The 23,475-nt window shown below is 38.1% G+C and overlaps 2 protein-coding genes across 5 annotated transcripts in view; both read right to left on the bottom strand.

The window, feature by feature from the left end:
• Positions 1-8,457, bottom strand: part of CMYA5 (cardiomyopathy associated 5) — an 88,190-nt gene extending 79,733 nt beyond the window's left edge. Inside the window, exon 1 of the mRNA XM_040622142.1 lies at positions 7,834-8,457. Within this exon, the coding sequence (XP_040478076.1) occupies positions 7,834-7,982 (149 nt within the window). The 5' untranslated portion in view covers positions 7,983-8,457. The remainder of the gene's footprint in view (positions 1-7,833) is intronic.
• A 2,531-nt stretch (positions 8,458-10,988) lies between these two features.
• TENT2 (terminal nucleotidyltransferase 2) overlaps positions 10,989-23,475 on the bottom strand; it is a 66,368-nt gene continuing 53,881 nt past the window's right edge. For all 4 annotated transcript variants that reach the window (XM_008711026.2, XM_008711023.2, XM_008711025.2 and 1 more), the window contains 3 exons: positions 19,865-19,956; positions 14,004-14,083; positions 10,989-12,450 (listed from right to left, as the gene is read on the bottom strand). In XM_008711026.2, coding sequence (XP_008709248.1) covers positions 12,376-12,450; positions 14,004-14,083; positions 19,865-19,956 — 247 coding nt within the window. In that variant the 3' untranslated portion in view covers positions 10,989-12,375. The remainder of the gene's footprint in view (positions 12,451-14,003; positions 14,084-19,864; positions 19,957-23,475) is intronic.

Consider the following 23,475-nt stretch of genomic DNA (forward strand, 5'->3'; position numbering starts at 1 on the left):
TTCTGTTTTGTTCACTCACTCTATGTAAGTCCCCAATAAATATTTGTTGAATGACCTTCTTTTCTTATAGTAGGTACATTTCTGAAACTGAAGGTGTCATGAGCTTAGCTAAGCTACTCCGAGGTATTGCTGCCTCGGCATCCATTTTGTTTGGCTAACTGACCTGTGGGAGCCTTAAACTGACACCAGCCTCCCTCATGCTAGCACATGCCCTGGGTAACCGCCTGAAGGGTCACATGTCACTGGAAGTTCCTGGTGTGACGTCCCCAACAGTTTTTGCGATCAAGAATCTCCCCCACCTTCAATGCCTCCCCACTGTGTGCCCCTTAGATAAGACCCCCATGGAGCTTACCAAAACCCCGCTCATTTTAGTTTGAATTGGCTGATCCAGCTTTAGCCCAGGAAGCCCCAACGTCCTCCATTCATGGACCCTAATAAAGGCATACGTCCCAGGTCTTGACTTTCTCTCTGCACTCTGCCTTGACCTCTCTGTGGGGCCCCTCGAGCTATGCCGTGTACCTCCTCCAGGACTTGTGAGTAATAAACTTCTCTATTGCGATTTCTCTTGTGGTCTTTTGTCGAACTATGGCTCACCATCTGGCACCCTATGCTCCACTTAACAAATGTTAATTTAACAAAGTCATAACAGGAGGAAATTAATCTTATTTGCAAATCAACAATTTTAAGTGCCCCCACTGAATTCAGCCATTAAGAGGAAATCTGTGGTGAATGTAAACTTGTTTAGCATGCAAAATTTTTTTTTAAAAGAGAAGCATCAAACTAAGAAAACATATCAATGGCTCCATAAGAAGGTTTGGAGCGTTCAGTTTGGTAGACAACAGTAGCATCAATTAATCCTCCCACATATCTGGGACTTTATCAGACTAGGATGTGGAATTTTGGAACTGAATACACTCCAGTTGCCTTAATAGAGGACTTTTCTCTGGACAAAAAGCAAAGCCTATTCTTATCCTCCCATCTATGATCTGGCTAAAGGGTCAGTCTAGGGGAGACTTTCCAACAAGTCACAGAAGGTGGGAATGATGACGGCAGACATCCTAATTGAACAATCCCTCAGTACTTATCACTGTCCCCTCCAAGCTACTATGTTTCCAGAGTCACTGGACATTGTCAATTCCTGGTAAATGAATGGTATCAAAATTCTCCTTAATCTAACAGGTTCAACCTCCCAACTAAATTTGAGACAATTCACTTGCTTATTCATTCGTTCAGTTATTCATGCCATTCATTTACTCATTCAACCAATATTCTCAGGCCTGGAAATCCTGAGTGCTTCTAAAGGAGAAAAAGAAAGCTTAGAGCAGCAATTAGCAGTGCAAGAGCTGGAACAAGGGGCAAAAGGAATATCTAACGACATATTGTGCCGGAAATATCTTCCTGCCCAGCTGCTGTATTACCTCTGCAAAACCTTCTAAATCTAATTTTAAGAATATACGTCTTGTGGCACCTTGGTGGCTCAGTCTGTTAGGTGCCTGCCTTTGGCTCAGGTCATGATCCCCGGGGGTCCTGGGACTGGGCCCTGCACCAGGCTCGCTGCTCAGCGGAGAGTCTGCTTCTCCCTCTCCCTCTGCCCTTCCCCTGGCTTGCGCTCTGTTGCTCTCAAGAAGAATATATGTCCTTTCTCTATTCCTTTGTTAAGACTTTGTTAAGTCCTTTGTTAAGTCCTTAGTGTAGTACTTATGACATTATGTTGAAGCTAAGTGCTTCCCCATGCCAGACTGAGATCCTTGAGAGAAGCAACTGTGCCACTCAATCACCTTCATGCTCCTGGTGCCTAGCACAGTGCCTGGCATATACAACTTTAGGAGCAGTTCTCTGGATTCCATTGAAGCTAATGGATGTCTAGGTATTATCAGGCTTGCATTGTCTAATATGGTACCCACCAGCCACATGCGGCTATTGAGTACTTGAAATGTAGCTGTGAGGGAGGAATCAAGATGCACCGAAAAGTGAAATACACATCAAATTTCAAAGGCTTGGCATAAAAACATATAAAATATCCCATTAATAATTTTTATATTGATTACATGTTGAAACGATAATACTTTGGATATTGGGTTAAAGAAAATAAATTATTAAAATTAATTTCACTTGTTTCTTTTCACATCTTATTAATGTGGCTATTAGAAAATTTTAAATTACATATGTGGCTCACCTTATATTTCTATTGGATAATGCTGGCCTAAGCCGAAGATTACTCTTTCAAGTACAAGCCACATCCAGTCTCTTATACTTGCTTCTCTAAGTTTTCTTGCTAGGAAGGGGAATTTGGTTATACTGTCTGAATTGAGTCAAGGTTTTCATTAAGCCTAGGTTCAGAATATCCAGGAAATATAAGACACATTTCTTTTATATTTTCAAAATTCTATAGTCAATATGTTCCACATATTAATAGGTTTGCTGTTTAAAAAAAAAAATCCAACTCTTCTCTATTCCCCACATTGAGTCAAAGTCTAACCAAGGGCATGTAATACCCATGCAGCCAACATTTAAATAGCTCTTCAGTTTCTGGCTCCAAGAGCCTGTTTTATCCTCTCTCCTCCCTCAGTCTCTGGCATCCTGAGCAGTCACCCCTCCCATCTCAGCTCTTTCCACTGACCTCAAAAGAGGGCTGGCTCAAATAACACACTTGTCAAAACACCTGGGTAAGCACAGCAGTGGGAGACAGCATATAAATAGATATATGGAAACAGAGTGCTCCGTACTAATAACAAAAACCCCATACAAACTCCCTTCACCTTCCAAAAGTTTTCTTACAATGATTAGTTAAATGTAAATGTCACTAATAATTTTACTCCTATCATCAGCTCAGACAGACCTATTGTATACAGGCACTGACAAAACTGCGGTTCAGGCTGATTTTTAAGTTTTGGGTACTGCTATGACAAAAATCCTCTGTGCTTAAATAGAGAAATTAAAATTGAACAACAGAAAACAATCCAAAGCAAAAATACTGAAAAACTTCTAAGTGATCTGTCGGAAAGACTACAAGGGTCAGGCTTCACTGGTCTCCAGTCAGAAAAATGCAAAAATAATGAGTACCTATTTACGTATTTCCCTCTATACAGGAGCCCGTATGTTTGAAACATTTAGCACAGTGCTTGGCACAGTGTCTGAGTTCAATAATTATTAACGCATATATGAATGTGTAGGCCCTTACTATTGAATGGAATACTGCAATCACCATGTTTTTCTTGTTTGTTTTAAACTTTGAGTGATATGGTAGACCGAATACGCAGAATAAAACGGGAAGTCCTTACTATGGCCCGACCTGATCTGCAACCCGACTACCTCTTACGTTCACCTCCCACCACTCTCCCCCGTATTTATTCTGCTCCAGCAACCTGACCTCCATGTGTCCTCAAGCAAGCCCCATGTGTCCCTGCCTCAGTGCCCTTGGAACAGCTCTTCCCTTTTCTTAGAACACTCATTCCTTCATTCTCTGCTCATGCGTCACCTTATCAGAGAGGCCTTCTTCACCAACTTATTCAAAACAGCATAACCCTTATCCTGCTGTATTAGTCCTCCTATCACTTACCGTCACCTGGAATATTACATATTTATTTGTTTGTTTGTCTCCCCAAACTGGAAAGTCACTCCTGGGAAGGCAGGAACTTTGTTCATTTTGTTCACTGCTATATCCTTTGTGCCTAGAAAGTGTCTGGCACACAGTAGTTCGATAAATATTTGTTGAATGAATAAACTAATGAACATTGGATTGGAGCTGAGGCACCTGGATCTAGTCCCAATTCTACCGCCAAAAACTTGTGTGACTTTGAACAAATGTCCCCTGACGTTCAGTTTCTGAATCTGCAAAAGGACTGGCTGGGAAAAGATGCTTCAAAAGCTTCTCCCAGCTCTAAAATCCTATGGGTTTATAAACCTGCTTTCTACATCTATCTTTTGTATGAAGTTTTAGCAACACAAAAATCCTTTTTTAATATTCACAAACTATTGGCTCTCTAGGCACGTCATAGTGATTGAATACCCTGCTCCCAAGGCCCCTAATGAAGCCTTCCCCAATCCTTCCAGGCAGCAGGGATCCCAGGACTTTATCCCTACTTTGAGGTACTTCATACAGACCTTTTTTTCCTTAAATCTCTTATAATAGTTAAAGACATAACTGTTTTCCTGTTTCTCTAATGAGAATGTGAACACTTTGGAACAGTAATGGATTCTTAGTAATTTTTGTATCCCTAGCACCCTGCATGGTCCATGGCAATTAGGAGGCATTCCATGAATGTTTAGTGAATGAATGAACACAGGAAAGCCAGAGTGAAATAGGATCACGACTCATATTAAAAACTGAGACCATTATTCTCCCCTCACTGATGAAGGTGGGCAGAAGATAAAGCTTTGCTGTCAATAATGGTTCATCTGAAGGGAGGTAAGAAACTAAAACTTATTGGGAACTTACCAAAGGCAAGTACTCTTACCCATATTCACACAGTTTGTTTAATCCTATGACAACCTTATAAATTAGGAATTATTACTACCATTTTACAGATGAGAAAATTGAGGCTCCGAGAAAATAGGGAATTTGCCCATGATAGAATGGCTAATAGGATTCAAACTCAGGCTTCTTCCTGCCATATATCATACTCATATCACTAAATAATACATCAGGAGGGTCGTTCTCTAATTCAATGCAAGCATTGGCATGTGTAATAGTGAGCTCTTCTGCACTAGAAAAGCATTTTTATAATTAAAGGGAATTTTTTTCTGGATTCAGAAAGGTGGCTATAGATAATTCCATCTACCATTCCTAAAAGTGTAAAGAAAAGGTTTACAAGCAGATTACACTTGTGCCTTTTGAATTAAGGGTTTTTTCTTACAGATAATAAAATGCACTACCTGTTCATTATAGAAAAGTCAAAAAATACAGATATTTTTAAAAAATTTAGTCAACCATTATCCCATCACTTAGAGACAACCACTATTAACCTTTTTTAACCTAAAGGTTAATAAAGGTTACCATAACCTTTATTATGTTCTTTATTATGTTAACCTTTATTAACCTTTTACGAAACTTTATTAACCTTTTAAGACTTTTTCCATACATATTTTATAGTGAGATCATGCTAAATTATACAATGAACATTTTTTCATATTTAACACATCTCATATTGTTAGAAATCTTCATAAATAGCGCTTAAATATTGGCTTAGTAATATCACATAAAGTAGATGAAATAATCAATCATTCTGTTACTATTAGGCTATTTCTGTTTAGTTACTACTAAGTGCCTCTTAGTTTTAAAAAAAATCAGTTTGTAATTTAACTTCTGAGAATGGTTCCAACCTCCAAGAAAATGCAAACAACTTTTCCATTCAAGACGGGGGAAAACTCCCAATATTATACAAAGAGACGAGGTCTAGTAATTTTTCAAGGTAGAAGCTGGTTGGAGGTATTTCAGGTTCACATACAGTAAGGGTCTCCTGCAAAGGTCAAGGGAGGTGGCAAAAGTCTAGCAGTGGCTTGGAGGAAGCAGATCCAGGCTCACCTCCAGGTTCTTACAAAGATTTACCTTATACCTTCAGGAAATTACATAAAGCCTCAGTTTCATCATCTATAAAAGGACAGTCATCGCATAGTATTGCTGGAAGTGTTTAAAATGAGAAAACATCCGTAAACACTCAGCACTAAGACTGGCACAGAGTGAGTGGCCTCTCATAATTGTAAAACTTCAGCAGAAGAGCCAAGAGGAATGGGCAAAGAATGATGCGACACCATTCTTACCTCCCATCCTTTAGGAAATATTCCAAGTTCTCACCTTTAGCCTCAGGGGGAAAAAAAAGAACTTTAGGCCATATTTATAAACTTGCACACAACAAAACAGTTTGATTGATTTCCGACAACACTTTGAGGTAAGAAAAAGTCGGGGACTCCCAGTTCCCCTGAGAGGTCCTGCCCACTGACATCTCTCTACCTCTAGCTATGGTTCCCACCTCCTTTCCCCTGGTCCTCACCATGGTTCAATCCCTAAACATCTTTCTTTCTCTTTGCTACTGTCTCCCTGATCTGAGTCCTTCCAAAACTAACTTTCCAATCTACTGTCAGTAATCCGTCCATATCTCCAGTCTGTTTTCCTAGATCTTGCTCACAAGTTTACTGATTTCTTGTTACCCATGTCATCAAATCCAAAATTAAAGTGTGATGGTTTGCAAAGCCTCCACCCCACCCCATTCCCTCTGGTTGCCCTCACTCTACTAATTCTGACTCTTGCCCTGATGTCCACCTTTCCATTCAAGAAAATGACTACCATCTGTAGTCAGAACAGGCTAAAATTTACTGCAGATAAATCCTATCTTTACCTGAAGATCTTGACCTTTGTCAAAGGGCAATGCAACCTCAACGCAGTGCTTTGAATCACTGTCAGCTGCCCATATTTTAGAGTAAATGAGTTTTCAAATTCTCTAGGTGGTAAGTTTTGGTTGGGCAAAGATATAAGGATCCTGAACACCACTAAGGGGGAAAGGTTATAAAGGCTGGGATTGATAGATTTCCCTTCTCAGTGTTATCCAGGAATCACAGGTCACTACTCCCTGTTCCATTTTCCACAGGTATCTTCTCTTCTTCTTTTCCTTTCTGTATCTCCTGCCTACTCACTAAAGCCCAGGTCATGCCCACTTCTCAAGGCAGCACAGATCTACATGCTCTCTTCCTCCCTGCCCCTCTCATTTATTTAGCACAGAGACTCACACTCTCCATACTGCTCTCTAACTTCTTCCATAAAGTCCTTGAGGTTAGGTACTGCAGCCACTTCCCACTTTCCGGTTACTAGGTAAATATGTGACCAACATTGCAGACTTCTAAACTGACTGACCATTCCCCCTTAATCAGTGCTACTCTACGGACTACTTCAATGTCAGCTCTGCAGCCTTCGGTTGGACAGAACGTTAAGAAGGACATTCTGAAATGTCGCACATCCATCCATCACCTACAAAGCCATTCTACCGATAGTAGTAGATGTAGGAAAGGACATCACTGACTGACAGAAAAACAAAAATGAACAAAAAACCCATACCCCAAAGAGAACGTGTGAAAGTAGTAACAAGTCCAAATATGAGATGAGTCCTACTATTCTCATTTTAGGGCAGACGTGAAGGCTGGGAGATGGAAGTGGAAGGAGACCCATATTTTTATACAGTATTGCCTAATTGTAATCACATTCATTGAAACGTTGATATTTGGAACCATGGGGGGGAAAAAGCAGGATTTTAAGATTGAAACTCATGTTTTCCTCCACATAATTTACGAGGCTTTATAGCAAATTAAAGTCCTTTTACAGCGACCTAGTCCTAGGCTAGGTTCCAAGAGACCTCCAGTCAGTCCTTTGAAGGCTCTAGAGCAGCCTTCTCAGTCTCCACCCCCATTTCACATCCCCTTCTCTTCTAGCTCAGGCTTTCAAGATTGTTCCTGTGCCTTGCGCCAGATGTAAGCGTTTCAGCACATTTCTGCAGTTAGGCAAGCCCCTAAGTAAATCCCCAGGACTAAACAAGAGCAGCAAGTCACTAGTTGCTCGGCGGAGGGGGGGGGAGGAGGAGGAAAGGGGGGCGGTAATGAACTTTGCTGCTGCAGGCGGGCCTGTCACTCCAGCTGACAGTAAGCACCGTCACCTTCAAGTTCCTTACCAAGGCAGCACCCCCTGAGAGAAAGTGCTTAGCTCGGCGGAAACGCAGGCTAGCGCTGAAAAAGAAAAGGGAAGCGTGCGGAGTCCCCGCGCGAAGCACCTGCCCTCGAGGCCGCATTTCCAGGCCCGCGGCGGGGCGGGCGTTCGGGCTGTGGCCTGAGGAGAGGGGCGCACGCTACCTGGCGTCCGGCTCCTCCTCCGACTCCGCGGCCGTCTCGTCCTCCTCGCTCCCCGACTCCTCGTCGCTCTCCAGCCTTCGGGTGGCCTCCTCGTCCCCGTCGGAGCCGAGGGGACTCTCGGCGGCGTAGGTGCTGTCGCTGCTCGCCATCGTGCCTCTGCCGGGCCGGAGCCGGAACCGGAGCTGGAGCCGGAGCCGTCCGCGCGCGCCTGGTGTTCTCCCTCTGACTGCGTCTCTGGCCCCAGCCCGGCCCTTCCCTGCCCCGGCGGGCGGCTCGGGTTCCCGGCCCCGGGGGCGGGCTAGCCCCTAGACTTTAAATAGAAGGCGTCAAAGTTTCGCCACCGAGCTTCTGGGCTCAGCGAGTTCTCCTCTTCCCCCGCGTCTGCCAACTTCCCCCCAGCCCTCCCCGCCCCAGGTTAAGCAGATCCCTGGCGGCCCTTCGGGCAGCTCTTGATCACCACTCCAAAGCGGGGCAGGCTCCAGCCGCACCGCGGAGTTGAAAGGAGAAAAAGCACCCAGCCCCGCCTCTCTTCGCTCCAGTGTGGCTTTGGTAGGCTGTACGTTTGGTGCCCAACTACTTGAACCATTCATTCCAACCAAGTAACTACTTACCGAGCAGAGCGCCTACTAATTCAGGCACTCGGCTAAGGGTCTCACTTTCATTACCCCTTCACAATTCTGCTGTGGTAGGTTTAACTGCAATGCTGGTTCTCTAAATCAGAAATCTTAGGTTCAGAAGAGCTTGGGAAGCTGGCTGGCTCAAGGTCTCCGGCCTAGTGCAAGTGATCCAATGGGAAACAAAGCTAGGTCTGCCATTTTTAAGGGCCCAGTTTTCAACCATTGTTCGTTCATTATTGGCTCCTTTTGTGTTTGCAAATCAATTAATTGTGTATTATCTTCCTCAGTGGCCTGTAGATTGTTCAGCCAGGGCATTTTTATCTCCCCTAAAAACCTTCAAGAGAAATAATTTTCCTCACATTGGCCCAAGTCTAAGTTCTGTCTGAAACTCAATCCAAAGGCCCCAGATCTTGGGTTGGATCATAGCATGCCCGTGCTTAAAACCCCTCAATAGCTTTCCAATGCTCAAGGACTAAAGCCCAAGCTCCTCAGGAAGATGAACACTGGATAACAATAGCCCACATTTGTCTGGTTTCTTCTTTACAAGTCAGGATTCCCAACATTTATCAAGTCACACCACTGTGCCTTTATTTATACAGTTCCTTCTGCCTGAAAGGTTTTTCCAACCTTTATTTACCTGGTGACTCCCCATTCAAGACCACCACCTTTGTCTGAAATGCCCAGGTTAAGTTCAATACCCCTTTCAGGTACCATTATTCTATATTCAAATTATGCTTGTGTCTCTTTCCCTCAGTACACTCTATAAATTTGTTACTCATCTTTTTCCACACCATCCTGATCTCTTACAAGCCCAGAAGCAAGCAAAGGGCTTAGCACAGAGTAGACACTTAATGAATGTTGCCTGAAGAAAATCAGACCTGCTCAGTACATACGACAGAGAGATCTTTTATAACAGTCTTCTTTTCATGAAGATGATTTAATGGCTAGAATAGCTAACATTTATTTTTAATTACAGCAAATTCTATTCACAGAACTGTTAAATATGATGAACATAAGTTAGGTAATATTCACCAGTTACACTAGCTTGTATGTGTGCATTAAGTCGGTGAGCAAAGAACTACAGATAGTTCAGATACAGTACAGAAGTATCAGCTAGTGTGTATGGGAAGGGAAGACAGAGGAGTGCAGTCTTCCAGGGTTCTTTAAACCAGGTTCAGCAAGTTATTATCTTAACATGAGCTAGGCTTATCCAACCAATAATCCCAAATGACTGCTCACCTAGGATAAAAGGAATTCAATCATAGTTGTGGGAATCTGGTGAACACTAATCAAAACTACAGGTAGTTGCTGTATATTCCCTCCATCTAACTCAAAATTTATTGGGAACACTAATTAAAGTCAAGATTCAGGGGGCGCCTGGGTGGCACAGCGGTTAAGCGTCTGCCTTCGGCTCAGGGCGTGATCCCGGCGTTCTGGGATCGAGCCCCACATCAGGCTCTTCTGCTATGAGCCTGCTTCTTCCTCTCCCACTCCCCCTGCTTGTGTTCCCTCTCTCGCTGGCTGTCTCTATCTCTGTCGAATAAATAAATAAAATCTTTAAAAAAAAAAAAATAAAATAAAGTCAAGATTCATTTGCAAAGATTCTGGTTCAAACCAATCCAAAATTTAGAACTGCAGTACAGATTACAGTTTTAATTTTCTAACACTACCTTCCTAACAATGCATGCAAATATATAGAAATGGCCATATCAATACAAATAGAAAATAAAAGAATGTACTATTCATCACACAAATAAATAATTCAAACTGAAAATAATTTAAAAGTCTAAAAAATTCCCTCATATATTAACAGCCCACTTATCTGACATATTTGTCTATCACAAGGTACATAATCTTAGGCTTCAGTCTATTGATTTAGAAATGGGTATAAATTTATTAACATTAACTTCTTTATGTGTTATGGCAAGATAGATAAAAAGTAGCAGCAGTAAGATGGTGCGGGGGCAGGGGGCAGCGTGGCACTGAGCGCTGAGAAAACAGTGGCAATAAAAGAGTCCATACCATGGTAAATGAACGCTAGGGCTTTCTTAGGAAATGCCCCAATACTGTAGGGGCAGAACGTCCTACACACTTCCACATCCCTGAGAGCTACACAGTATTACCACAGAGTACTAGGACTGTTTTTTATTGTTTTTAATGATTATCGGAGTCATCACTAGAATATTAATTATACTCAATACATTCTGATAAAGAAGAGTTGCACAGTGTGTATTTTAGGAAAATTTCCAAGAAAAAGAATTGGATGTGTAAAGCTCAATTTCCTCAAAAGTGTTAAACATAAGTAAACTAAAAAAATTCACCTACGTGGAAAGCTTCATTCCTACTAATGCCTAAGAAACAGGGTGTTGATGTGGTTAGCTGACTTAACCAAGAATGAACTCAATTCTGAGATTCTCTGTATAATCTATATTATCAAGCATAAAAGTTCGATTCAGTTCAGTTCTAGGTAACTACAGCCTCCATCTCATCACAAAAGTAAAGACTAGCACAGAAAAAAAAAAAAAGACACACCAACAATTTCCATATATAAACTTTATTCCATTTGACATCGTACAAAAATTTAAACTTAAAGAAGAAAATGAAAATATGCACCTTTACAAGTCAAAGAAAAGCAAAAGTCTTAGCATTTGAATTGGTCTGCAAAAACCCCAAATACATTAGAGGTACAAACTGTGCTACAGCAGGTCTAAAAGAAGTTGTACACAGTCTTTCTGAAAAAGTTAAAATTGTTTTCAAGATTACTTTTCATATTTAAATGTACAGGCACTGACCAATTTACAAATATTTACATAAACCAAATACAACCTTAATAAACACTGCAGCTTTTTTTTTTTTAGCAGCCACCACTACTTCATGTGGAAAAAAAATACTAAAAAAAGTTATCTTTACAAACATTAAGCTTTTATTTATAATAATTTTATGTCTTACCCAAAACATTTTATAGTGGCTTACTGCCTAAAAATTCCAGTTTAGATTACAATCCTATAATTGTATACAGAAAAAATCTGATACTATCAATAGGATATAATCTCAACTTTGATCTTTCAGTTTCTGCTGTTTCATGTCACAGGGAAAATAAAAGCAAGAAAACATGAAATAAAGTAAAAGTGCACAATGCACTGAACTATCATAAAGCACAGGGGACTTATAATCTTTTCAAAATGTCTACAATGAACGAATTCTTTAAAACAATTTACTAACTGCTGAACAATACAGAATTAGTGCTCATATTACTACAGTGCAAAATGTACTGTTTTCAACAAAAAATTTAAAGCAATCTCAAGAGTACATCAAAAGCACGTGAGGTACTAATGAAATGCTAATATAGACATACCCAAAGCCTCAGTCTATCCTGGTGAGTCAAGTGAAGACTTAAGGCAACTGTCCAGTATTTCATGCCTCTGCAGTGATTTCAGTGAAATAACAGATTTCATTTTGCTTCAAGTAACTGAATAACTGGCTTGAATCTTCACTTTACTAGAATAGACAGGCAACAAACTATCTACTGTACGTTATACATTAAGTATGTATGAATCAGTCCCTTTCCAAAATTCCACACATCTCTTCAGTATTAGCATGTGGTATAATTAATTGAAGTTATATCAAAACCTTTTATTTGTTCAGATAATTCCCCCAAAAATATTTTATCTGATCTCCTGAAAATTCATGCCATAATATTACTAATCAATGTAAACATTTTCAAAAATACATCTTTAAATCAAAGGGTTTTATTAGGAAATGTCATAATAAAATATGCAATCTTTATATAAGTATGTCCTCTTAAAAATAAAACATGAAAACAAGAACAATTAAAAAGAAACCATGATGGAGGTAAACAAAATGCATTATGATGTTACTATTGTTCTTTATTTCTCAGAAGATTTTATTAAGAAAGAGAGGCCAGTTATCTTTTCAGGATAGCAGCTCTTAAAGGTAGTATACTGTTCAAATCTCTTTTGTTTTTCAATCTGTGCCATGACTGGGAGAGAAAGAAAAATCATTCTTAAAACACAAAATATAAGTGGAACAAAAGACTGAAAGGAAAGTTACTAGGATATTAATAGTGGTTCTCTCTAGGTGGTAAAATTGGGGTAATTTTTTTCTTTGTGTTTTTTTATCTCCCAAGTTTTAACATAGTAAAAGTATTGCTTCTGCCATCAGAAAAGGTTATTTAAAAGCCCTATACCTGTGTGATTCCAATTCATTAAAAAAAGAAATGGACATGGAGGTGGTACAAAAAAATACAATCGACAATATTCACATTTATTCACAGATTGAAACAATTTCATCTATAACAGCAAGGTAATTAAGACAAAACCTTTGGGTTTCAGAGGGTGTGAGAAGATTATTGCATCTAGTAAGCTTTTCAATCAAAAATAATATTATAGAGTAAATCTCTAATAAACCACTTTATACAGTTTTGAAAAAGAAGAGTAAATATAACTTGCAACAAAAAAAAAGAAAAAAACTGAAATTCTTACTCAGAGGCTAAAAATCTGGTTCACTACTTGGAAACTACATATCCTTACAGTTTATTCTCACTTCAGCTGTTCAACTAACTGAAAGTATTGGTTTTATAGCTAATCAATCCTAAATGAAAGTTCACCCATCATAATCAGAGCTCATGCATCAACAATGTAGCAATGCTATTTTTGAGTTCTCAATTTGTTCTGACAGACAAAAATATTCCCTCTTGGATATTTGTTTTGCCCTGCAGAATTCCATTAATTTAAAATTTTCTAATCTGGCTGGCAAACTGAGAGGGCCTAATGTGGAAGGACAGCTTGTAATATGATACACTTGCATTTTTAATTATCATCAAAATAAAGTCCACTGTATGTCTAATGAGAAAGTATTCCTCTGAAATGACCTTCACAGTTTGCTGATCTTTTTTTTCAATGAAGCATTCTCTCCTATATGTCTCATAGTATATATTTCCATCAATGTGTTTCTACACTGTACTGTGGAACTCCTTGAAGAAAGAAACCACACCTAACAAAATCACTGATGAATCAATTCATACTGTGAACTAAAGAGCTAAATAATAAAAAACAGTTTATACACATGCGGCTGAAGTTTATATATACAAAATGCGTGTGTATACAAACACACTGATTTTTTTAATTTCTCAAAATATAAACAAAGATAAAAAGGTGCTCAAGTTCACTGTTACGGTGGGGTATGCAGAAGAAAAATCATGGAACAAACATCAGCTTTCTTCTAAAGCTACACTAAGTTCCTTTAAATTTTAAGGAGAAATGAGTCTGTTAGGTTTTACTCACTCAATCTGAGAGCTTAATTGGCTCACTAAGGAAATGCTTACTTCCATCAAAGTAAAAGCCATGTGAACGAAAACAGATTTCTCTGAAGAAAAGTATGTCTGTCTATCAGGTAATAAATTCCCTATTATGCCACATTAATGACTTCATAAAACAGGAATCAGGGCTATTCTGTCGTATTACATATATTTTTTCATTTTCAACGCATACTGTTCCACTAACGTTTCTAGAGTTAATCTGATACATTATTTACCTTTAAAAATTGATCCTTGATCATGTCAAATTTCTGCTTCTCATGCACAGCTCTGGCTGTATTTGTTCCATCAAAAGGTTCTGCAATATTAAACATACATATAAACAAGAAATTATTAAAATTAGAACTTAAGTTTTTATATTAGATTGAACTATATGAAACTGCCAATATTTGATGACAGTTTTTAACCAAAATAGCAATTGCATATTGTGAAGCCTAATCTCTTATTAGATATAGGCATATAAAAATAGTTTTATTATGAACTGTTTAATAAGGTAGATAGAATTCGAGTGAGAGGGTAACTAAAAACAAAGTCATCAGCATAGGTATGTCAAGTCTAAATCACAAGAGTAAGACTTCTTTAGAATCACAGAGGGTCAAGGACCTATCCCTACCCTAAGGGAAACAAAAATAAGTTAAAGAAAAAAGAATTATCAGGGGCGCCTGGGTGGCACAGCGGTTGGGTGTCTGCCTTCGGCTCAGGGCGTGATCCTGGCGTTATGGGATCGAGCCCCACATCAGGCTCCTCCGCTATGAGCCTGCTTCTTCCTCTCCCACTCCCCCTGCTTGTGTTCCCTCTCTTGCTGGCTGTCTCTATCTCTGTCGAATAAATAAATAAAATCTTTAAAAAAAAAAAAAAGAATTATCAAAAAGAATAAAACACTATACACAAAAAAGGTGGTCAATGTCAAATACCACAGAAAGGTAATTTTAAATTTAATTTTAATTTGAAAGATCTCGGATTTGTCCAGCAGGAGAAAGGTCACTACTTTTGTAAGCAGAGGTTTAATACTCATGAGGATAGAAAACAGTGCAGAGTTATGGTGTGAGTAGGTGGTTTAGAAAAAGATACAATGAGTACAGTAACTTGTAGGAGAAATTTGACAGTGAAGGAGAGAGAGAAACAGGAGAGCAAGTACAGAAGACAGGAAAAAAACAAAGGAAAAGTTTTTTATGTGTGTGTCTCCAACACTACCTTCCACGTCTTCACCCTCACCCCACTAACCCTTCACCCACAAGGTAGGAGAGAAGAGTCCATATATAGACATAAGGAACCTGTATGAGAAGACAAAGAAACTGAGGATGCTAGTGAGAAAAGAAAGATAACTAAAGGCATTAAAACGAGATGAGATAGCTGAAATAATGCCAAGAGTAGGTAAAAATTACTAGAGTTTAAGAATCTTGGCACTGGGGGCGCCTAGGTGGCTCTGTCAGTTAAGCACCTGATTCTTGATCTCACCTCAGGTCTTGATCTCAGGGTCGTGAGTTCAAGCCCTACACTGGGCTCCACGTTGGGCGTGGAGCCTACTTAAAAAATAAAAAAAGGAATTTCGGCATGGTGAAAGAGGGGAAAAAAAGGACTTACAAGAGCCAGTAGAATCAAGAGTATTTTTCAAGGATGAGAAGAGTTATGTATGCTCTAAAGCTGAAAGAGAATTTGACGAGAGAGAAAGAAAATGAAGTTGCTAGAAGGAAGAAATGCAATTTAGGGGAAAGACCTGGAAAAAGTGTGGAAGAATAGGAAATCTGATGAAGAGGTTAACTCTAGATTTATCACATAATCTAAGCAGACCCATAATTTTAAAAAACTCCTTTTGTATATACATTTTTTGATTGCTTAAGAAGGCTATTTTCAAAAGGACTTTATTGTCACAGTATAGGCACACTCTGTTTTACTACACTTCACTTTATTGAACTTCACAGATACTATGCATTTTACAAATTGAAGGTCTATGGCAACCCTGTGTTGAGCAAGTCTAGCGGTGCCATTTTTACAACAGCATTTGCTCACTTTGTTGTCTCTATCATATTTTGGTAATTCTCATAATATTTCAAACTTTTCATCATTACTGTATCTGTTAACAGTGATCTGTGATAAGCCGGCTTTGACGCTGTGATTATTGTAATTGTTCGTGGGCACCAGGACCACACCCACACAGGATGGCAAACTTGAGAAACGTTGTATGTGTTCTGACTGCTCCACCCAGTGGCCACTGCCCCACCTCCCTCTCCTCAGGCCTCGCTATTTTCCCTGAGACACATCAATATTGAAATTAGGCCAATTAATAACCCCACAATAGCCTTGACATATCCAAGTGAAGTAAAAGGAAGAGCTGCATATCTTTCACTTTAAATCAAAAGCTAGAAATGATTAAGCTTGGTGAAGAAGGCATGTTGAACACCAAGACAGACCAAAAGCTAGGCCTCTTGGACAAGTTAGCCAAGTTGTACATGCAAAGGAAAAGTTTCAGTGGTCTGGACAGAAGACCAAGTGGACACAACACTCCCTTAAGCCAAAACCTATTTAGAGTAAGGCCCTAACTCTCTTCAATTCTATGAAGGCTGAGAGAGGTGAGGAAGCTGCAGAAGAGAAGTCTGAAGCTAGCAGAGGTTGGTTTATGAGGCTTAAGGAGAGAAGTCATCTCCATAACATGAAAGTACAAGGTGAAGCAGCAAGTGCTGATGTAGAAGCTGTAGAAATTTACTCAGAAGATCTAGCTAAGATAATTCCCGAAGGTGGCTACATTAGCCAACAGATTTTCCATGTAAATGAAACAGTCTTATATTAGAAAAAGATGCCATCCAGGATTTTCATAACTAGAGAGAAGTCAAGGCCTGGCTTCAAAGTTTCAAAGGACAAGATCACTCTCTTATTAGGGGCTAATGCAGCTGATGACTTTAAGTTGAAGTCAAATTCATTTACCATTCTGAAAATCCTAGGGCCCTTAAGAATTATGCTGTATCTACTATGCCTGTGCTCCATAAATGGAACAACAAAGCCTGGATGACAGAGCACATCTGTTTACAATATATTATTTTAAGCCCACTTTTAAGACCTACTATTCAGAAAAAAAAATTCCTTTCAAAATATGACTGCTCCTTGACAATATACTTGGTCATCCAAGAGCCCTGATGGAGATATACAATGAGATTGTTGTTTTCATGCCTGCTAACACAATATCCATTCTGCAGCCCAAGGATCAAGGAGCAACTTTCAAGTCTCATTACTTAAGAAATATATTTTGTAAGGCTATAACTGCCATAGGTAGTGATTTCCTTATGGATCTGGGCAAAGGCCACTGAAAACCTTCTAGAAAGGATTCACCATTCTAGATGCCATTAAGGACATTTGTGATTCACTGGAAGAGGTCAAAACATCAGCATTAACAGGACTTTGGAAGAAGCTGATTCCAACCCTAATGGATGACTTTGAGGGGTTCAAGACATCAGTGGAGAAGTAACTGCAGAGGTGGTGGAAACAGCAAGAGAACTAGAATTAGAAGTGAAACTTGAAGATGTGGCTGAATTGCTACCATCTCATGATAAAACTTGAGTGGATAGGACCTGCTTCTTGTAGATGAGCAAAAAAAGTGGTTTCCTGAGACAGAATCTACTCCTGGTGACAATACTGAAAAGACAACAAAGGATTCAAAGGACTAAAAATATTACATAAACTTAGTTGATAAAGGAGGGGCAGGGTTTGAGAGAATTGACTCCAATTTTGAAAGATGTTCTATGGGTAAAATGCTCTCACATGCTACAGAGAAATCATTTGTGAAAGGAAGAATCGATGCAGCAGACTTCACTGCTGTCTCATTTTAAGAAATTGCCAGAGCCACCTCAACCTTCAGCACCATCACCCTGATCAGTCAGCAGCCATCAACATCAAGGCAAGACCCTCCATCAGCCAAAAGATTACAACTTGTTGAAAACACAGATGATGGGTAGCGTAGATGATGGGTAGCATTTTTTAGCAACAGTCTTCTTAAATTAAGATAAATACTTTATTCTTTTAGATATAATGCTATTGTGTATTTAACAGACTACAACATAGGGTAAACATAACTTTCACATGCACTGGGAAACCAAAAAAATTCATTTGACTCGCTTTATTGCATTATTTGCTTTATTACAGTGGTCTGGAACTGAACCCACAATAAACTAAGATATGCCTGTGTTTTTTAATAGCATAATGCCATATGCCAAGCTATTGGATCACATCACACACAGCACAAGTATTTAATATTCAAAAGAACACAAGTAAATAAATAATATACACCCACTGTGCAATTTAACCAACCACCAAAGCAGGAAATTTAATTTCATATTCACAAGCTCTTAAAATGTTGCATATAATCCAAGATTAAAATATTCTAAATTTGATGTTTTCCTACAAACACTGAACTTTACACTTTATTCTTTTTTAACCTCAAAGTTTACAAAAGTCTTCAATTTAGCATCTTTGAGAAAAGTTTTGCTTCTTTTTTTTTTTTTAATGATTTTTTATTATATTATGTTAGTCACCATACAGTACATCCCCGGTTTCCGATGTAAGGCTCGATGATTCATTAGTTGTGTATAACACCCAGTGCACCATGCAATACGTGCCCTCCTTACTACCCATCACCCGTCTATCCCATTCCCCCACCTCCCTCCCCTCTGAGGCCCTCAGTTTGTTTCTCATAGTCCATAGTCTCTCATGTTTCATTCCCCCTTCTGATTACCCCCCCTTTCTTTATCCCTTTCTTCCCCTACCGATCATCCTAGTTCTTATGTTCCATAGATGAGAGAAATCATATGATAGTTGTCTTTCTCTGCTTGACTTATTTCACTTAGCATTATCTCCTCCAGTGCCATCCATGTTGTAGCAAATGTTGAGAACTCGTTCTTTTTGATAGCTGAGTAATATTCCATTGTATATATGGACCACAACTTCTTAATCCAGTCATCTGTTGAAGGGCATCTCGGCTCCTTCTACGATTTAGCTATTGTGGACATTGCTGCTATGAACATTGGGGTGCATATGGCCCTTCTCTTTACTATGTCTGTATCTTTGGGGTAAACACCCAGTAGTGCAATGGCTGGATCATAGGGTAGCTCAATTTTTAACTTTTTAAGGGACCTCCACACTGTTTTCCAGAGTGGTTGTACCAACTTGCAAAAAGTTTTGCTTCTTGAAGTCAATCTCCCTCCAACTCAAAGAAATAATCAACTACACGTACATTAATTTTAGAGAACAGATTATCTTCAGGGCATTTAATTTTTAAAGTAAAATAAATTTCTATTCATAAAAATCTAGCTTGTGCATTAAGTATCAATATTTTAATTTTAAAAGAAATCATTTTATCTCAATGTAAGAATCATCACATAAAGATAGTATTTTCTTCAACCTTAAGTCATGAAATTGAGGTTCAATCAACTACAAGGAGGGATATGTAAAGACTGCTCAAATATTATGAACAAGAAGATTAAATGCCTAAATTCATATTTATTATTTTTTTACAGCTAAAGAATTAAATTATTTTTAAAAATTTAATGAAAATACTCAGCCATAAAAAAAATGAAATCTTGCTATTTGCAACAATGTGGATGGAGCTAGAGAGTATTATGCTAAGTGGAGTTAGTCAGAGAGACACAAATACCGTATGATTTTACTCCTATGTGGAAATTAAGAAACAAAATAAACGAACACAGAGAGGAAAAAAACAGAGAGGCCAACCAAGAAACAGACTGCTAACTACAGAGAACAAACTGATGGTCACCAGAGGGGAGGTGGGTGGAAGGATGGGTGAAATAGGTGATGGGGATTAAGGAGGGCACTTCTGATGAGCACCAGGTGTTGTATGGAAGTGCTGAATCACTGACTTCTACACACCTGAAACTAATATTACACTGTATTTTAACTGGAATTTAAATAAAAAAAGGAAGAAAAAAAGAAGAAAATTTTACAACTAAAGACTTGTAAGCCAGAACATAAATGTATTACTTTTAACTGAAATACAAACTGGAATTATTCAAGTAATTCTCTTAGTACCATGGTGATAACCGGGTGGTAAATAAGTAGTTATGGGAAAATCTACCTTCTACACAGATGTATTTATTTCTCCATTCAATACCATCAGGCCTGGGAATGGCTTTGGCTTCACGAACTGAAATCATTTGACTGTTCCAGCTACAAGAAGAAAAACATAATTGTGTTAACTATTTTTTTAATTTTCCTTTTTATTGTATTTGTTATATAATGCTAAGTCCCATTCTAATTTTCTCACAGAATACTGAAACTTGCCTTGACCCTCAGCACCACAATCCCTATTTCCCCTTCTCCTTTTTTCTCCACAGCACTTATATTCTAACAATTTGCTTATTTTGTATGTTGTTTATTCTATGTCTCGCCCAAGCAGAATGAAAACGCCAAGATACGGATTTATGTATTTTTTTCACTGTTCAAATAGTTTCTTAGTATAAAGTAGGCGTTCAATACATACTTATTGAATAAATGAAGTAATATGAAAAATAAGAAAGTGTAAGCAAGCAAAAAACATCAAAATTATGTTCACTGTTAGCACCTCAGTAAGGATTTTTTATTTCTTGAGATGCAATCTTGTGTTGTTTTCTGCTATCATTAAATAATTTTTGTTTACTGCATGTTCACTTGTATGATTTGGGAGAAAATTTTACAATTATCCAAGAGAAGCCAGTAGATGCTCTTTCATGAAAAACGAATACTCTATGAAAACATACTGTTATTGCTATATAGGAGATGTAGCTATTAACAGTAAAGTTATATTCAAGTAAGACAATTTTTTATCAGCATGTCTGAAGGTAAATTGTTCAGTCTTTAGTATGTACTAACCTTACACTCTGTTTTTTAAAAATTTCTTTACAATTATAGTAGGTCTGCACAGGTACAGTTTTCTTTTTCTCAAGGAACACTAAAATGTATGACCATTCAGCTTGTATGAAAGAGACAAATGCGTCTGGGAAATAGTTGATATATCTTTTTTCAGCCATATTTAGCTTTGCCCACCATTTCATTAAGAATAGAAAGACCAAGGTTTGGGACCTTCCAACTCCAACACTTATCCTACCCTTCCCTTATTTATCAGATAAAAGAATCCCTAAGAATATAATTGAGGGTCCAATATGGCATTTGTTTCTGGAAAATGGATTAATCTATGTTAAATATGCAAAAAAAATTGCATCTTGTGAAGTTTGATAATTAAAAAGGATCCCCTCAAAGTATGATTTTCTATTTTTTCTTATGAGGAGTACAATATAGAAATACTTTACAAAGACAACTTTAAGTTCTTTAAGAATACATATCAGAATTTATGCTTTATAAAAACTAAGTGGGTTATCAATGAGAAACAGTATTAATTACAGTAACATGTTTTAGATATTTCACGTACAGCAGCTCCCTTAGTATGAACTCCAAAGAGAAAAGAAGTACGCTGCTCTGTTGGTCCAAATGTGTTTCCAAACTTTTTTTAAAATAACAACCTAGGGGTGCCTGGCCGGCTCAGTCAATAGGTAGAACATGCAACTCTTGACGCTGGGGTTGTGAGTTCAGGCCCCACACTGGGTGTAGAGATTACTTAAATAAATTAATAAGTAACTAATAACAATAAAATAACAATGTTAAGGGGAGAGTTATATAACCACATGCCTGAACCCAAACATGATCACAGTAGAATTATACTTTGTGCTACTTTACTTTATACCACTTAAGATATATTTCACTAAGGAAATGAACTTTTCTCCTGAGACTACTTGTTTCTCACTGAACTTCTAGGACAGTTGAATCTGCAATAAAATTAAAATTGGAAACATTATGTTAAAAAAGGATAGACTTTTTTTCTTTCAGACAAGTTTAAAATCTTGAAATACTGTACCCTGCTATTAAATTACAATTTTTACTTTCTTAAATCACAGGATTTCCTCCTCACCACCATACCTGTATGAAATCCAATCCTGAATTTACATTACATGCCAATACCTGGTTCTAAACTGGGTCACAGAAATATATGTGACATACCAATATTCACTTTATCATCCCTGACCAGGTATCATTTAAGCTTCAACCTATAATCAACCCAAATAATGCAGTTATTTAAGTGACTGTATCACCTGAAGTACTTCACAGAGAAAAAAAAAAATTTAAATCACTCTTCTTCAGGACTGACTCAATCTATTGCATTTTCAAAGTACTTTTAAATATTCCTAAATTACTAAATATTTGAAATCATAAAACCTGATATATATAATTTATATACTATTTTTCCTCTTAGAGTTGAATTTAAATGTAAAATTACAATGACAATTTAGAAACATTTTCCCTAAATATTTCTTTAAAACAGATAGGCCCCAAATTAAGGGGACTTATACCATATTTTTCTACCATAATTTGTTTGCCATGTAAAAATCTGTTATTGTCACTCAATAATTAAAATAATTAAAATAAGATACAGTCTATAGAAGAGGAATGTATCAGAAAAAAACAAAGAGCTAATACTGAGCTTAATTTAATCTAAAATAGATTTGATAATATATGATAACCTTTTGAATGTAAAACTGGGCTTACCAACTCTACATTGGTAAGATGTTTGCTTCTTTTCTTCAGTAATGATAATGCCCTGCTACTGATCTATTAACTGTCTTCTAGCCATTCTTCTTGTGACTAAGTATTTTGTGACTGTTTTGAAATAAATACTATGCTTACATTGGAACATTACAAATAAAAATTTAAATCCAACAAAAAAAGTCAAAATTATGGGTCTGAACTATGTGGCTATATATTATACAAGACTAGTCAAATTAAGTGAACAAATATATACAGTTTCGTTTTATTATTAAGGGCTGGGAAGCAAACAGAAAATGTCAGGGATTTCAAACCTCATAAGCAAACAGAAAATTCTGCTCTAATCCCAGAGTTTTTTGTTTTGTTCTTCTGCCTGACCCTTTTTTCTACCTGACCCCTTACATGCTGGTGTCCATCAGGGCTTTGCCTCTTTCAATCCTCTCCTAATGCAACGGTACCCCTTCCAAGCTTTAACAGTTTGATGTTTCTTTCCCAAATCCTTTTCTCCAGCTCTACGTTGCTACTAAGCTCTAAGATAATTGTTGCAACTAACAATTGGAAACTGCGACCTGGATGTCCTACATGCATCCCTGCGCCCACGTTTTCAGGACTGAATTTAATACATTCGGTCAGTAGATGCTCTTTCACGCTTGCATTCCCCTCCCCCAACTCTCTTACCCTTCTTGCTGCACTCAACTTGGTTGATATACAACCATAATTAAATCTTTGTCTACGTCAATCCTTTCCCCTGCAGCTCAATGTGGCTGGAGAAAAATATGCAACCATTGTGACCTTTAAATTCATGATAACTTTAAATTCACTTTAAATTCATGATGACTCAGCTTAAAAGGATCCTAAATGCTACTACCCACCAAACATACTGTATTTCCACAGTTAATTCACTCCTTTACTCTCCTACAGGACAATTCATACTTTCCCTCATTTTTCAAATTTCCTCCCTCACAATGATTGCCAGGTGATGGCCATGCTTCATTTCACTAAAAAAACTAAAGCAACCAAAAGATAATTTCCATTACCTCTCACCACATCAACTCACTGGCATTCCTTTGAATCCATATACTCCACTTTTTCTTATTATTATTAATGCATCAT

The sequence above is a fragment of the Ursus maritimus genome, unplaced genomic scaffold (genome assembly GCF_017311325.1).
Source record: "Ursus maritimus isolate PB19 unplaced genomic scaffold, ASM1731132v1 scaffold_5, whole genome shotgun sequence".
NCBI lineage: Eukaryota > Metazoa > Chordata > Mammalia > Carnivora > Ursidae > Ursus > Ursus maritimus.